This window comes from Thermothelomyces thermophilus, chromosome 7 (genome assembly GCF_000226095.1).
Source record: "Thermothelomyces thermophilus ATCC 42464 chromosome 7, complete sequence".
NCBI classification, from domain to species: Eukaryota; Fungi; Ascomycota; class Sordariomycetes; order Sordariales; family Chaetomiaceae; genus Thermothelomyces; species Thermothelomyces thermophilus.
In genome coordinates this window covers 780,739-796,252 of record NC_016478.1, presented here as the reverse complement: position 1 = coordinate 796,252, position 15,514 = coordinate 780,739, and the positions used below count along the sequence as shown (strand labels likewise).

Genomic DNA, 15,514 nt, shown 5'->3' with positions numbered 1-15,514 from the left:
TTCCGGCTTCCACGCCACGGCCTCTCTGGTAGGGCCTGTCGATAGGTCGATAGCCACTAATTGCCGCCGCAGGACGGGTCCTCGCCTCCCTTGTCGATTCCCAGCAAGCTCGTATTTCTCTCGACCATTTGGCAAGAGCGCGGCCACGAAGCCTTCCGTGTGGCATTGGTGTTGCTGATGTTTTGGTACCTAGGGAGAAATAAACGTGCATCAAGAGGGGAAGGGGAATGTGGTTCCGCCGGTAGAGAGGTAGAACGATCCCCTCTCCCAAGTTGATCGTGTCGCTTGATGATTCAATTTATTCAGGTAGTTTCTTCAAATATAGAGTTTGAGCCTCTTGCGTCCTCCTGGATTTTCCGTTGCATGCGCGGGTAGACTGACGATTGGGGGACGTTGAGAGCTAACCGACGTTAGGTGCTATGTAAGACTACGCTTCTGTCGCGCGTTCCGCGCCCTTGGTAGAAGAGCGTACATGACCCATGGCCGACAACATGTCAAACCAACATTCATGGGCAACTTCAAGCTCTGCTACGGAGAGACGTGAGATTCAGTAATATCAGTACGCGGAAAGCAGAGCCGAATCGAGCAGGGATGCAGGTCACCCCTAAATTCATCGACAACAAAGAAGGGAAGAAAGAACAGAATAGAAGAAGCCCAGTGCCAGCTAGCACAGCGGTAGGTCCGGCGACAGCCAGCCGATATATATGCCCATCTACCGGCTATAATACCATCATTTACTGCCCTGTGGCAGATGAGCTTCATCTGACGGGGCTGGAGTTCCCCTCTCTCCTCTTCCGGTGCCTTGGTCCTCTTTATCCATTCGCGGTCTCGCAGCCTCTCCTTTCCTTTTTCCCCTGGCGTACTCTGACATGTTCTTACTTTAGGGGGTCAAACAACCCTCGGAGGCCCATATCTCACACACCAGATACCCAGTTATGAGATGACTTCTGGTCACTGGCAACTTGAAGTTGCTGACAGCGCTAATGAATGAGTCGGACGGATGGCTGATACGTGCACTGACGGACTCTCCTCTGCCTGCTTGAAAGTTTAGGAAGACACACCCCCATCCCTGGCCATGCCGTGCTCTGTCATGCCGGGCGCGTCTTGGCTTAGGGATGTTATGGTCTAATATCTAGGCAATGAGGTAATTCAACTGAGTGTCATGACTGTTTGGGCCATTGGTTTACTCCTTTGTCATCCTGTCCTGCATTCCCTTCTTTTGCTATCTTTTGCTGTCCTCTGTCCGCTCTTCGCTGCTCTTATGCCACGCAGCCCCGGCTCTGCTCTCCTCCCGTTTCTCGATAGTCGTCTCAACCTCGTACGCATCCGTCACATTTCGCCCGAAATGCGAACCCTCCATCTAGGACCGATGCTCCAATCAATCGGGCATGTATTCATTCACCTGAGGGCTCGTTGCCCTTAACTACGAAGTGAATCTCGGTCCACGGAACCACGAGTTTCGAAATGGGTACGATGGAACCCGGGGCACACAGGAGATGTGTGTGTGTGTGTGTGAGGGAAGAGAGTGCATATAACAGGGCCATATCAATTCACTGCCCTCTATCCTTTCCCGCCACGACTTCCACGAGAAAGAGAGCTCCGAGGTTTCGGCCATCTCTGCCTTTCCTCTCCGACAGGGCCCGATTCCTTCACTGCCCAGGGCTTGCCAGTCCTCTTCTGCCCACCGAAAGACCTAGTTCAGTGACGCACGACTTAAGGGAAATTTTTCCCCGGGATCCATTCCAGTCTCGTCTCTTTTCGAAAGCGCCCTCGCCAATCTCTCAAGTGCTTCCACATTCCGCCCTCTTCCACTCTTCGCCCCTCCTCTGTCCTCTGCACCTCAACACAGCAACACTCCTTCCCGATTCAACGTCTCGCGGTAACAGGACCTGTTCTCTTCTTGCTTTCGCCTTGACGTTCGAGACTCAACGCATATCCTGAGGCACCATCCAGAACCACCGGCTTCGCCCTACGACCTGTCAATATAGGTATGTTACATATGTTGTGTGCCGCATCAGAAACCCGAGAACTCGGGCTCACCTGTACCACCAATACCGCCATCGCCATCGCCATCCCCAAAGCCATCACTAGGGCATGCCGAGATGAACCGCCATCTTCTAATGCCGCGCTTGTACTATATATACCGACAGAATAACTAAAACACAGTTATTCACGACAAATATCCTCTTCTCGTCTCTCTCCTCTTCCCACCATCTCTCTCTTTCACCTCCGCGTTCCCTCCGCTCTCGCTGTTTCTTTCCTTGCCTGCTGGATTCCACATTGCTGTTTCTCGTTTACCATCTACCTCTCATATCTCTCCCGTCCCCGCTCGTGTCTGACATCATTTCGCTCTATTTATTTTCCTGCTCTGATTTCTTTCCTCTTCGGATACAACAACTAACTCTGCTGTTGACCAACAGACCGATCTCATCTCTCCCCTCCCTCCCATTCTCTCATCCCTAAGGCCCCTTCGCAATACCCGCAATACCATGGCGGGAGCTCGCTCGGACATCGGCAGCCCTTCCAGCAGCGATGACGAGAGCGTCGCCGGCTCTGGCGGGGGCGCCCCTCTTTACGCGTGGTCTCCCGAGAGATGCGCCTTGTTGAGCCAGAAGAATCCCGCGCTGGGGTTTCATGTCAACTCCGCCGGCACACGGTCCGACGAGGCTACCGACGAGAGCCTCTCTGCCGCGGCCGGATCTGCTTTCGGTTCGGAGAAGGAGGAGCCCGAAACCCCGTCGGACCACGCGGTCCAGATCTCGGAGCCCGTCAAGCCGCGGCGCTCGTTCTCCAGGTCGGCGCTGCGGCCCACCACAGACAACCTCGCAGGCTCGTCTGCCACCTCGGCTGCTGCTATTCCTCCTTCCTTGAGTCTGTCGGCTTACCCGGGCCCTGGGGACGCCTCTGCTCAACGTCTACCCACCCTCTCCCTCTACGCTCCCGCGTCGAGTTCTGCCTCCGGGACCCTAGACCGCTCTTCCATTCCCGGCTCGACTACCCATTCCTTCATCAGCGCCATGCAAGCTATGACTCTTCATGCGGCAGAGGACAACCTCCACCCGTCGCAGAAGGTGAGACTCTAGTCTTTTTGTTCTGTCTTGTCTTCAAACACTAACCCCGAGGTGCCAGGCTCATCGCGAGCAAACCTGCAAGCTCCAGGCGCGCGTCTGGGGTCTTCGCCAGGGCATGTATCGGCAGAACTCGATCCCGCACGATTTTCTCCTGTCGTTCGACTACGACGTGCAAGAGCTCATGAACAACACCGTCAAGATGAACCAGGCGGTCGACCAGCTGGCCGCCGAGCTCAAGAAGGATCCCGACGAGTGTGAACGCATCCCCGGCCTCGAAGCTACTATTCGTGGTCTCGAAAGCGACCTCAAGGACTGGAAGGACCGCGCTCTGAACGCCGAGAAAACCCTGGCAGGCATCGCTGGGCGGGCCGACGAAGACATGAAGACCATTCAGGTACGTCGCCTTCGTCTCTCCTCTTCCCTACTTCTTTTGTCCCTTCTCCTTTGTGTGTATGATCATCTTCATCATCGTCCTCTTCTGGCGGTATGCAAGTGCTGACTTGCCGTCGCAAAAGTTTCTCAAGGAGCAACTCCGCCAAAACGAGATGGCCCGGACCGTAAGTTGTTCCCCCCTCCCCCTTTTTTTTTCCTTGTTGTCCTTTGTCTCTTGTTCCTCTCCTCCTTCCTTCTCCTTTGTTCCCGACTAGTCTCTGCGCAGCATGGCATTCTTGCTAATCACACAGGTGGCAGATCCTCCAAGAGCAGGTGAACGGCAAGCGGAACCTGTGGTTGAACGTCCACAGCAACCCCGAGGAGCGAGCCGCCATCCTGGATACTCTTGCCCGCTCTTCCACCCCCCTCAGCGGTCAGACATTTGCCATGACCACCGACCACCCTTACGCACCGAGCCTCAAAGGTCCCGCCAGTCTCCGCTCGAGCAGCACGCATGTCACCCACGTTACTCATTCCGGCAGCATCGACCGCTCGGGCACGGCCAGTCCCGGCGCTGCCAACCCTGCCGCCTTTCACCACAGCGCCACTGGACAGCTCGCCGGACCTCTGGTCCGCGGACGCCCTCCCTTTCATCAGGCCTTGCCGCACTCACACTCGGTGCCTGCTGTCTATCACGCCCAACCAAACCAAAACCACCAGCGCTGCCTGTCGAACACCACGGCCGCTAGCGGGCGCTCCGCGGCCGGCTACGCTCTGCGGCCTCCCTCGGGGCCTAGACGGAACACGAGGGTAGGCCCCGTCGTCACGGAGACGGGCAGCCCCAAGGAGCGGAAGCGCAGCACTCCGCACTCCCTCGTGCGGGCGGTCGGCCTCGAAGACTCGAATTGTCTCGAGTGGGCCGACGAGTTCCAGTCGCTCTTCGCCCTCGTCTACGGCTTCTGCGCTTCCTACTTTCACGAGCTGCCCACCCTGGACGACGACTGGAAGAGGCAGCTCCAGTCCGAGGCCAACGGCCAGCTCTGGGACTACATCTGCAAGATCTGCCGCACCCACCAGGAGCAAGAGCCCGGCGACCATGCCATGCGCCTCCTCAAGGACCGCGACTCCCGCCCTTACCTGATGCAGCGCCTGATCCTGCAGCACATTCTGATCTTCATCTGCAGCTACGAGGGCTGGAAGGACTACTCCGAGGATGCCGATGACGAGATGGAGAAGCTCGAGGAGGAGCTCAAGAAGATGGATTGTGAGTCACGACTGACAAGCCATTTCATCATCCCCGAGTGACTTGAACTTTCCCATTCATCCCATCCTTTCCCCTCCTTTCCGTCCCGTCACAACTCATTGTTTATCGAGGCCTCTTCTCTCTGCCTGACTGCATTCCCTAGTCCGAATGGCTGGCTGGCTGACTGACTGACTGACTGACTGACTAACCGACGAACGACCTTCTCTAGCCTCCAAGACCTACGACCGCCAGGTGATCATCGACCGCCGGGCCCAGCTCGTGGCCGACATGGCCGAGGGCCCCAACGCGGCGGCCTTCAAGAACTACAAGCTGACGCAGCACCACCAGTACCTCAAGACCATGGTCGCGCCCTTCCTGGCCCGGCGCAAGGTGCCCAACGTGACCAACGAGGCCTTCTACGACCTCTTCACCATCACCACCGCCGCCTGGGACCTCTCGGCCAAGCTGCTCCGCTCGCGCCTGACCTTCCAGTACTCCTGGGGCGACGCCGGCGCCCGCTTCTCGGCCGAGACCCACGAGCCCCTCGACTGCACCGTCGACCGTCTCACCCTCCAGTACGAGCACTGCCGCCTCCGCTTCTGCGCCACCCCGGCCGTCACCATGCGCAACGACCAGGGCATGACCATCGACACCAAGAACATCCTCAAGGCCGGCGTCCTGGTCATGGGTTTCTGACATGACAATTCCCCATTATTCCTTTATTCCGGCTTTTTCTCTCAAGTCTCTGGTTCTCGCTCATGGGTGATGTCTGACGCATATCTTCCCGACAACACCTCCGTTTCTGGAGCAGTTAATTCAACCTTAACCCCCGTCTACCGCGGCCTCGGGAGTGGGAGGGATGGATGGATAGGGTAGGTGAGTGGATGGTCCACGATCACACATGAAATTAATAAAGACATTTCCGGTTCTTGCTTCTTATCCTGGGTGAGAAGCTCCATAATGTAGCATCACACAACAGATGGGCGTAATCCAGCACCCGCCCGCTACTGTAGATACGAATCAAAACCCAACAACGACCGAAAAGAGAGAAAGCCCCCGGGGGTTGGGGGGGGGGGGAGTGTCCTTTCATCGCATTGGCCTGCAATTTCCCCTCTCTTCTCGAGATCAGCTCCCAAGACATCAACCGAGCATTCGACATCTACGATGGCAGCTCCCTCTTTTGGGGTATGGAATCTTTGGGAGACCTCCAGCTTAGGAAACTCTCGGTATTGGACGACCCATCCCACAGTTCAGTTCACGGGAAGGACAGGAATAAGATGGTTGGAGCGACAGATGGGAGCAACACACTGGAACCACAAAACACACCAAATCTTCCTGACGCCAAAAAAAAACAAAAAAAATGGCACGACGTAGCACGACGGGCGAAGAAAGGGGGACGGCAGCCCATCATCGCTGGTGGTACATACAAGCATACGCACAATCATGCATACAAGGACGTATCGCCGGGTGAAGGGTGGAATGACGTCTTCTTGTCTCGAGGAATCTAGGCGCACTCTTGCCCGACTCGGCAGCCTATTAATGCGCCAGTTGGAGATCCCCTCGCCCTTCTTTTCACATAATCCTTGAATTGGCTTGGTTCAGGGCCGTCGGTTGGGCCGACAATCTCGCACCGAGGGAAGAGAGGGACGGCGAGGTCGGCAGGACCTGGCTTTTTGCACAGGCGCTCGTTTTCTTTCGGTGGTTTTCTCTGGGCACGGAGATGGCTGGACGTCGGGTGGTGCGGGCTGATGATCATCAAGGAACTGTACTGCGTTGGAGGGAAACGGCACCAAAATCCTACTCCTCCGAACTTGCGAGATGTAGAGTAAGGTAGTCCAATAAAAGCAAGAGACTAGCCCGCCCCAGGTGACGCTAGCTAATGAACGCAGATTCGTCATTACGCCAAGGTTCTTCTCTGATAGCGGAGTTCTAGCGTGAGATTCCTCAAAAAAAAAAAAAACAAAAAAAAAAAAAACGAGAATGGATAGGTAGATAGATACCCTTGGTTTGATGGCAATTGTCAGGTCCCCCTTCAGTCCATCTCTCACGCGCGATGCCTAGGACCTCGCTTCTGGGTGTTCGAACATACACAAAGCGAGAACTCAACAAGCAGATTGAAACGGGATTGCTTTTATTAGGTACGGGATACTTCCCCGGTCGTCGTAAGTAATATTCTAAAAAAAAAAAAGAAAGGAAAAGAAAAGAAAAAAGAAATCGAATCTACGCAAACGAAATGCCACCTATCCTCCCGGCCAAGAAGGCGGAGGACCCGAGCCCAACGGCTGCCACCAGCCCGGCCATGGCCGTCATCATGAAGAGCGATGCCCCGGATGGTCCCTGCGACGTCTTCTCCATGCCGTCAAAGATGTCCTCGAGCCGCTCGGCCATCTGCGCCTCGGCAAACTTGCTCTTCACCCGCTCGACCCCGGCCCTCCCCATGCGCTGCAGCTCCTGCTCGGGCATGTCGTTGAGCACGCGATCCATGACGGCGGACCACTCCTCCGGCCTCTCCGGATCCCTCAGCCAGCCGGTCACGCCGTCGACGACGGTCTCGCGGGGCCCGCCGCTGTCGGCCGCCAGCACGGGCACGCCCCTCAGCATGGCCTCGAGCGGGACGATGCCGAAGTGCTCGTTGCTGGGCGTGTAGACCAGCAGCCTGGCGGAGCGCAGCAGCATCTCCTTGAGCAGGCCGGGGACGCTGAGCAGGAACAGGACGTCGACGGCGGGGGCGACGTGGAGGGCCGAGACGAGCGTCTTGGCCGTGGCGTGGCGGAGCCCCAGCCGGTCGGCCAGGGCGGCCAGCTCGGCGTGGTACGACACGTTCTCGGCCACCCGGCTGTCGTAGCCGCCCGCGACCACCAGCTTGGCCCCGCGCCGCCGCTCGGCGGGGAGCAGGGCGAAGGCGCGGATCGCCAGCGCCACGTCCTTCTTGCGCTCGAAGCGGTTGATGGACAGCACCACGCCGTCCTGCTTCCACGGCAGCGGCTCAACCTCTACCACCTGTTCCTGTTCCTTCTCCCTCCCCTTCTTCCCCTTCTTCCCCTCCTTCTCCTCCGCCTCCTCCTCCTCCTTGCCCCTCCCTCGCGCGCCGCCGACGGCGGTCGTATCGATGCACGGGTAGACGATGTGCAGCTGGCGGGTGCGGGCGAGGCCGGGCCAGGTGCGGGCGACGACGCGGCGCGTGAAGTCGGAGTTTACGGCGATGGCGTCGGCGAAGCCCATGCTCCAGCGCTCGAGGGCGTCAAAGGGGAGGCGGTAGAGGCGCTTCCACAGGCGGGCGCGGCCGCGGGCGAGGAGCAGGTCCGGGAAGTGGCAGTAGAAGAAGACGGGGGCGCGGCCGGGGCCGGGGGAGGCGAGCTTGAGGAGGGGCAGGCCGGCGCTGAGCTGGTCGACGAAGAAGGCGTCGGGGGCGAGGGCGGCGAGCTCGCGGGTGAGGACGGCGACCTGCAGGATCAGGTGCAGCTGGCGGAGGATGGCGCAGAGGATGGCGAAGCGGCCGAGGATGGTGGGCGGGACGAGGGTGTTGCCGCGCACGCGCACGTCGAGGGTGCCTGTGTTATTATTTTCATGTTCCGGAGAGTCTAGTGGTTAGCGACGGTCATCCATGGGGTGCGAGGGGAGGAGATATCCAAAAGTGAAGAAGAAAGGGGATAGCAAATTCGAAGAGAGAGTAAGAGAAAATCAAAACGAATCGAAATTGAACCAGGGAAAGAAAAAAACAGAGAGAAAAAACAAAAGAGAAAAAAAGAGGAAAAAAAAGGAAAATGAAAAACAGGAAATGAAAAAGAAAGAGAACAAAAATGCATACCATCGCGGGCCTCGTCGAAGCAGTGCGCCGGGTCGCAGTGGCTCGTGAAGATGACCACCTTGTGCCCGCGCTTCTGCAGCCCTACGGCCGCATCGATCACCAGCCGCTCGGCGCCTCCTATCCCCAGATCCGGGTGCAGAAACACTATTGTCTTGCTGCGTCGCTTGTCGCCGGCCATCTTTGGACCGAAGAAGAAGCCCGCGTGTCGAGCAAAGCTTGCCCGCAGGATGTTTGGTTTGATACGCTTGATATTCTTTTACAAACGGTCTGATGCAGAGGTGTGGTCAGAAGGCCGATCCATCCAATCGTTCAAGGTCCCGGCAGGCAAGGATATACACAGTAAGTTACGTATTGTATTGTACGGATTGCGCGGTACGATACAGGCAGTACGGAGCCTTGGACACTACTCCATACTCCGTACTCCGTATTAAGGGGTGCATACGGAGTACATAGTACGGATTACACAGCATGCCCAAAATTACGCACAGTTGTATATGTATTTACAGTCCATACACAAGTCTTCGTCAGCTGCAGCCAATTCAAAAAAGCTTGTTTGGCACATTATGTTAGTATTTGCTTATTAGTCAGTCCATTGTCAATAAGCTTGTCCCGCTGCCACCGGAACACGGGCGCCACCCGTTGCCGGGTCCGATCCGGATCTGAACGGGGCCGGGCCCCTGCTCTGCCCCAGCCGTCGGACCCGAATCGGTGTTGCCGGGACGGGATACCCAACGAGGGACGAGGTAGTCTACTTATGTATTTACCTCCATTCCCCCCTCCCCTCATTCGTCGCCCGGCTGCCCTGTTTGGCCATACTAGTAGTCAGACCCCATCACCAGCCCGGTAAAGTGCCAGACGAGAGACAGGAGGCCTAACCGAACTCGCTTCGTGTCGGTGTCCACCTTCAATGTCGCATCGGCCATTTGTCACTGGTACGGCTTCGGACACTAGCACTTGTACATAGGTCTCGAATACGTGGCGTGCCCACTGGGTACTCCGTACCCCTTAGGTACCTGGTATCGTTGCATTTTCGTCATGGGGCGTCAAAAGCTAGCGAAGGCCAGCGTGCAGTCAACCACGGCGCCTTTGGCCTGCCCGACTGCATGATATCCTTGCCCAAGTCAAAATACCACGAGTGAAATAACCCCGCCAAACAGACGCCTACCATCTCACCGCCAGGATTGCCGTCCCCCCCTCTCCCCCTCATGGCTCTCCGTCCAGCAGATAGCCGCCCCTCGCTCGGTACCCATGCCCTATGCCCCTTCCAGAGCCGCCCCAGCCGGACAACCCAACCGAGCCCGATACCCGTAGACCAGTAAATACCCTTGAATCAACCTCTTGTGCGTGGACACATGAGACAGAGTACAGAGAACACCGGCATACCAAAAGCGAGCACTGCTCCGTCCATTGCCGGATACAAGTGGCAGCCACCCACCCACGTTTGGCTTAGATAGCAGCCTTGGCTCGACATAACCCAAGATAGACCAGACGATAAATCCTATAACTTTGCCGCCATGTGCCCTTGTACCGTAGGTAGGGTAAGGTGATTTGAGTAGTGTGCATGTGTGCGTGCGCGTAGTAGTGTAGTGTAGCGTAGCGTAGTGTAGTGTAGTGTAGGTAGTGTAGGGTAGTGTAGTAGACGTCCATATCAAACCATACACCCTCGGCAGCCCTTTAACTCTTACTTATCCAACGACAACCAGTCCACCTGAAACTGTAAGAATGAAGAGATCAGGAGGAAATATAACAGACCCTTCCCGCCCGCCTCGCCCAGGTTAAAAAGGCAGCCACACACCTAGGGAAATTGAGATCCGAACTGGACTAACAACACGAACCAGCCTGACACAGGTGCATGCTCTCCCAAACCAAAACCAAACCCAAGACTCAGTCCAGTTCAATAGGAAATAGACCGCCCCTTACCATCCGCTCCCCTTCGCGTCCCAGTCGTGATAGGTTGTAATGTGTATGCAACGTCGCGTCGCACTGACGCAAGCCAAAAATGGTATCATGACCCCCGAAACTGTCCGCTACGTTCCTGCCCAAGCAATCTGCCAGTAACCCAGAAACTCCCGGGAAAATGCGAGCAATCTATCTACAAAACATTGCGTCTGAGTGCTCCATGCGAATCAAGAAATTTCAAACGGCGGAGCATAACGTCGTAAGTTGTGTCGAGCGATCGCAGGAAAATAGGCTGTTCGTTCAGGCATCAGGGGGGTGCTGACGACACGCGGCGGCCGTAGCGCCCAAGTCGTAGCGCTTAACTAGTCGTTATCCACAGACATCTTCTTGGCCGTCTCCGTGCTGTCCACGCTCGCGGTCGTGTCCCTTCTCCTCGCATTCCTCACCAGCCTTTCCACCCCGTGCGTCTGCACCTGCACGTCCCTTAGAGAGGAAGCGCCAGCAGCGGTCGAGATCGAAGACTCGGCGGGCTTCTTCTTCCGCCTGGCCATGGTCAAGCCTTCGTCGCTGTCGCTGTCGTTATCGCCTTCGTCGTCGTCATGCTGACGACACCGCGACCCTCTTCTGCCAGTGGAGAACATGCCACCCGCGGGAGCTCCCGCACAAACACTGGAGTTGTCCAGTTTCACGGGGACTGCACCCTCAAGATCCTGCGCTTCGAGCGGGAATCCGGACATGGGCTCCTTCGCAAATGCCGGCGGAGTGAGCGAGTCGGTGGTGTCGACAACCGCGGCAGACCGGCCCACGAACCCCGGGTGGCCCAGAAACTCTCCCTCCGGATCCGCCGACACCGAGCTCGTGCTGCTGAGCAGAGCCGGCAGCGACGGGTCCGACTGAAACGCGAGCATCCGATCGGCCACCTCCTTCGTCATTTGGTTGTTGAGCTCATAGATCGGGCTCGCCGACTCGCTCGGGCTCGTCATCGGCGTGGTGAGCGCGCCCACCGAGGTCGAACTTGACGATGGTCCTGTCGCGGTGTCACCCCTCGACGGGGGCAGCGGCGGTAGCGTCTCGTCATCCGGTGATGGTGGGCACGGCACCAGCGCAGGCTCGGTCGGCTCAGGGGTCGACGGCTTCTGCACGGCCTCGGGGACCTGGGCCGCCACCGGCCTCTTCTCAGATTGCAAGAGGTCGGGGTCAGGCTTGGACTGCCCGGGAGAGTTCTCGGACAGCGATCCAGGCGCTGGCGGCGCCGCCGTCGAGGCATCTTGCCCCCCTGGATCGGTTGATCGTGGGGGGCGAGGCTGCACCGCGAAGTGGACGTTTCCCGGGGCGACGGCAGTGCTCAGCGAAACTCTGGCTTCCGCACGCGTATCGTCGCTAGCGAACAGCCCTCGATCGACGGATCGGGCTCGGCCAGGCTCGTCTGCGTGCGGTTTCGTATCGCGAGCTTTTCTGAGCGCCCTAATCGGGTCGTCTGAGGGGCTGTCTAGGAACGGCGTTGCGGATTGGGCCAGCAGAGTTTCGATTGGGTTGGGCGTGAGAGCTAAAAAAGCATTCGTGATGGACCGAGATTGCCCGTGGCGAGGCAGCAGTCCCCGGTGCGGGGAGCCCGATTGCCGGCGGCGCGACGCGTCGTCTCTTCCGGCAAGGTTTGAGAGCAGCTCAAGGGGACGGCGGGATGCGTGCCCTCCGGCCGGTGACGCTTGGTTCGGCGGTGACGGGACCGGGGGGGACCCAGTCTCGGGGCTGGCCAACACACTGTGCGTCAAGGGATGTCCGCCCGGCTGTTGAGACGGGCTAGAAAAATAGTCGTCCGGGCGTAAGCTTTTCCGCCGGCTGTCTCGTAGATGGGGGGTAATCAAACCAGTGATGTCTCCTGCGGAGCTGGCCGCGCTGCTGGTGGCGCGCCTCCTCGAGGAGACGCTATCTGTTCGGTCCCCGCGAGGGTGTATGACCTTGCCGACCGCCTTCTTAACCACGGACCTGGCACGCTCCATCAGGCTCAGGGGGACAACAGCGCGAGCCATATCCTTCTCATCGACCTGGATCCTCTTGCCCGACGCTCTCCTCGATGGGTCCGTGTCGTCAATCCACGACATCACGTCCACGCCGTGCATGACCCATGGGTGTCTCTTGACGTCGCGGAGGCGGATTCTCTTTTCCGGGTCCTTGGTGAGCATCTTCTTCAAGAGATCCTGAAGTTCCGGCTCGATATCCTCATAGGCAAGCTCGTCGTCGTTCCGGTATGGTGGTTTGTTCAGTCGCGTATACAGTGACTTTTCGCTGGGCTTCGTGGCGGGATCGACGGGGCGAAGCCGCCGGTCTGGGATGTACACCTCTTCATTCGCAATCTTCTTGAACATCTGCCACTCGTCTTCGGCCAAGAAGGGAAGCCTCGCATAGATCAGGCAATAGAGCGTGACGCCCAGTGACCAGACGTCTATCTGCTCGGTCACCTTGGGCTGCTTGCCAGGAGGAGCATCGTAGAGGTCGGTGGCACAGAGTTCGGGAGCAAAGAAGGCGGGTGTGCCGACCGTTTTGGCAAGCTCAAAGTCATCGTCAAAGTCCCGGGCTTCCGACTCGGAGATGGTGTCGTCCGGCTCTCCGTCGCGGACGGGCCGACCAAAGTAGGAGACGCCAAAGTCGGCAATCTTGGTTCTCTTGTCCTTTGTCCAGAGCAGGTTCGCTGGCTTGATATCTCGATGCACGACGCCTTCATAATGCAGGTACTCGAGGCCCAAGACAGTGTCGCGGAAGGTGTTCCTTGCCTGCTCGATGGTAAAGCAGGGGACGTAGGAGAAATCGTCGACGAATGGGTCGTGCACTCTGTTGAAGTCGAAGGAGGATATGTGGGATATGAGCGAGTCGGCCATGCTGGGAGACCTTCCTTGTAGGGAGGGATCATCAGCGTACGGGCCGTACATGGTTCCGTCGAGCGCCGTAGAAGAACCGGGCTTGCCCTTGATGGGCAAGGCACCGGGTGTCTCCAGATCACCATCGTGGGCGGCAGGTGCGACGTCCGGCTCGGCAAATCTTGATAACGATTTGACCGACTGTGACCGGGACGGCGCCCGGGAGGTGGCTCTTGACCCGGCGAGAGAGCTCGAGTTCGACAGGGCTGGGCGGATGGCCGACAGGTCGGAATCATCCCTGCCCAATGAGCCAACATGCGCGTCAAGCTCCTCGTCGTCTGCCGGGCCGTACTCGAGGCTCCAGTAGTCAGCCGAAGGCTTCTGGGCGCGGGCACGCAGACTCGCCCGTTGAGCAGCCGCCTTGGCGGCCTGGCGCCGCAAGAGAGCACGTTCGAACCGATCCTCTTCCGGCGTCGACTTCGCGCCCCGCTTCTCGCGTTCGATACGGCGACGTTCGTACTCGCAGATGTGGGGGAGGCCTTTCTTCCTCCACACCACCTCGCCGAGCTCGACATGTTCCAGCACCATGTAGATCTTCTTCAGCTCCGGATCGTCAATGACCTCGAGCAGGGCGACGACATTGGGGTGCCGTATCTTCTTGAGGATGGCAATCTCCTTCTTGCTCTTGTCCTGGGTAGACATGGCTGTGACCTTGCCGAGTCGACGTTTCTTGGAGAAGCGCGGGATGATCTTGATGGCGACGAACTCGCCATTCTCCACGTTCCTGGCAAGCTTCACCTTTCCATGCACGCCGCGGCCCAGTTCTTCGATGATCTCGTAGTTGTTGATGTGCTTCCTGCCGGTTGTGTAGTCATGTTCGACGTTTGCCTTGTGCGTCCTAGCTGCGGTGTTAGCGGGCACGTACGTATGTACGGGATGGGCCACTGCCCCGCTCGACTCTCTTCCTTCCGCCACGGCGGGGGAGGCGGGACGAGGGTAGCAGATGGAAGAAGGAGCACTCACTCTCGAACCTTATGCCCCTGCAGCGGATGCAGATAGGGGCTGTTCAAGCCTCCTGGCGTCGCCGTTTCAGAGCCGGGTTGCGACTGGAAGACCATGTTCGGGCGGGGCATCGACGGGCTAAAGAGCCCCGGCGGCGACACGGGGGTGCTACTGGCAGTCCGATGCTGCCCGAGATGAGATGGAGTAGGCGGCAGAATGCTGTGAAGGCGAGGGTGCGAAGGCCGACGGAACGGCGGCTGTGACGGTTGTTGAGGCTCCATGGTGGGAATCTGAGTGAGCTCGGTGTGGGAAGACCTTCATGCTGGACAGCGGTGTCGTCGTTGCAATCAACGGGGGGACTGCGCTGCCAAGTCGCAGGGACGTTGTCGACAGCAAGGCCCAGATTGCACTTAAACAGACATTGTCAAAATGCCCGAAAACACGAGAAAAAAAAACAAAGGGAAAGCTTGGATGAAGAATTAGTGACGAAAATCGGGCCGCTGACGTCGGGTCAGGGAATGCAGGCGAAACAGCTGACTTTTGGTGGTTCGATGTCTGCAAAAATGGCCCGCTGCTGCTGCCCCATGTCCCACCAAAGAGGCGAGAGGCAGATGCACGGGCACCATTTTTGGTCGGTTGCGGTTGTCGCTAGCGGCTACGGATGGATATCGGACCACCCATGTTCAGCTAGCGTGGGTAACCTAGCGTACAGTACATACTGTACTATACACTCACCAGGCAAGGTCGGTCTTGGTGCGCTGCAACCCGACCTGCAGAGCTGCGGCGTCGGCGGGGTCGGGCACGAAGTACTGTGTACTTGAAGCACGCACGGAAGTACTTACCTCGCTCAAAAACATGGCGTTCTCGCAGTGGACAAGCAGTAGACGGGACAGCAACCACTGGTCCGTCAACTTCTCAGGTATTCCCGTTAGGCTGCTCACCTACCGTTGCGAGCCTGAATATCTGGATATACTTTGATTCAGGGTGCAGAATGTACAGATTGCGGAGAGCGAGGTACGCACGGTGATGCCGCTTCTTCTGGGTGGTGGCGCCTGCATGATGCAGCGATGAGTAAACATCGAACAACGGGACCTCAGGCAACACGATGCATATCCAACATCATGCAGTTGCCAGTGTTTGAAAGGTTGATTTACTTTTTCTTGCATACTTGCCCGTACCCAATGTCGGCTCCATAGAGATCTATCGCAAAGTACGTCTTGGCTGTGAAGATTGTGGCGAAGACGACGCAATGGGTACCATAGTA

The 15,514-nt window shown here is 57.9% G+C and overlaps 3 protein-coding genes across 3 annotated transcripts; 1 reads left to right on the top strand and 2 right to left on the bottom strand.

Annotated features, from left to right (window-relative positions):
• Positions 1-2,489: 2,489 nt before the first annotated feature.
• On the top strand, positions 2,490-5,382 carry MYCTH_58223 (uncharacterized protein; the record flags this gene model as incomplete). Its single annotated transcript, XM_003666573.1, has 5 exons — positions 2,490-3,071; positions 3,130-3,465; positions 3,587-3,628; positions 3,762-4,707; positions 4,916-5,382. 5 exons carry the CDS (start codon positions 2,490-2,492, stop codon positions 5,380-5,382), a joined length of 2,373 nt encoding a protein of 790 aa, XP_003666621.1.
• A 1,363-nt stretch (positions 5,383-6,745) lies between these two features.
• On the bottom strand, positions 6,746-8,807 carry MYCTH_2311469 (glycosyltransferase family 4 protein). Its single transcript, XM_003666572.1, has 2 exons — positions 8,495-8,807; positions 6,746-8,237 (listed from the first exon to the last, which is right to left on the bottom strand). The coding sequence occupies exons 1-2, from the start codon at positions 8,670-8,672 to the stop codon at positions 6,907-6,909; spliced, it is 1,509 nt and encodes a 502-aa protein (XP_003666620.1). The 5' UTR covers positions 8,673-8,807; the 3' UTR covers positions 6,746-6,906.
• A 1,641-nt stretch (positions 8,808-10,448) lies between these two features.
• On the bottom strand, positions 10,449-14,781 carry MYCTH_2311467 (uncharacterized protein). The gene is made up of 2 exons (XM_003666571.1): positions 14,272-14,781; positions 10,449-14,146 (listed from the first exon to the last, which is right to left on the bottom strand). Exons 1-2 carry the CDS (start codon positions 14,529-14,531, stop codon positions 10,756-10,758), a joined length of 3,651 nt encoding a protein of 1,216 aa, XP_003666619.1. The 5' UTR covers positions 14,532-14,781; the 3' UTR covers positions 10,449-10,755.
• Positions 14,782-15,514: the final 733 nt, after the last annotated feature.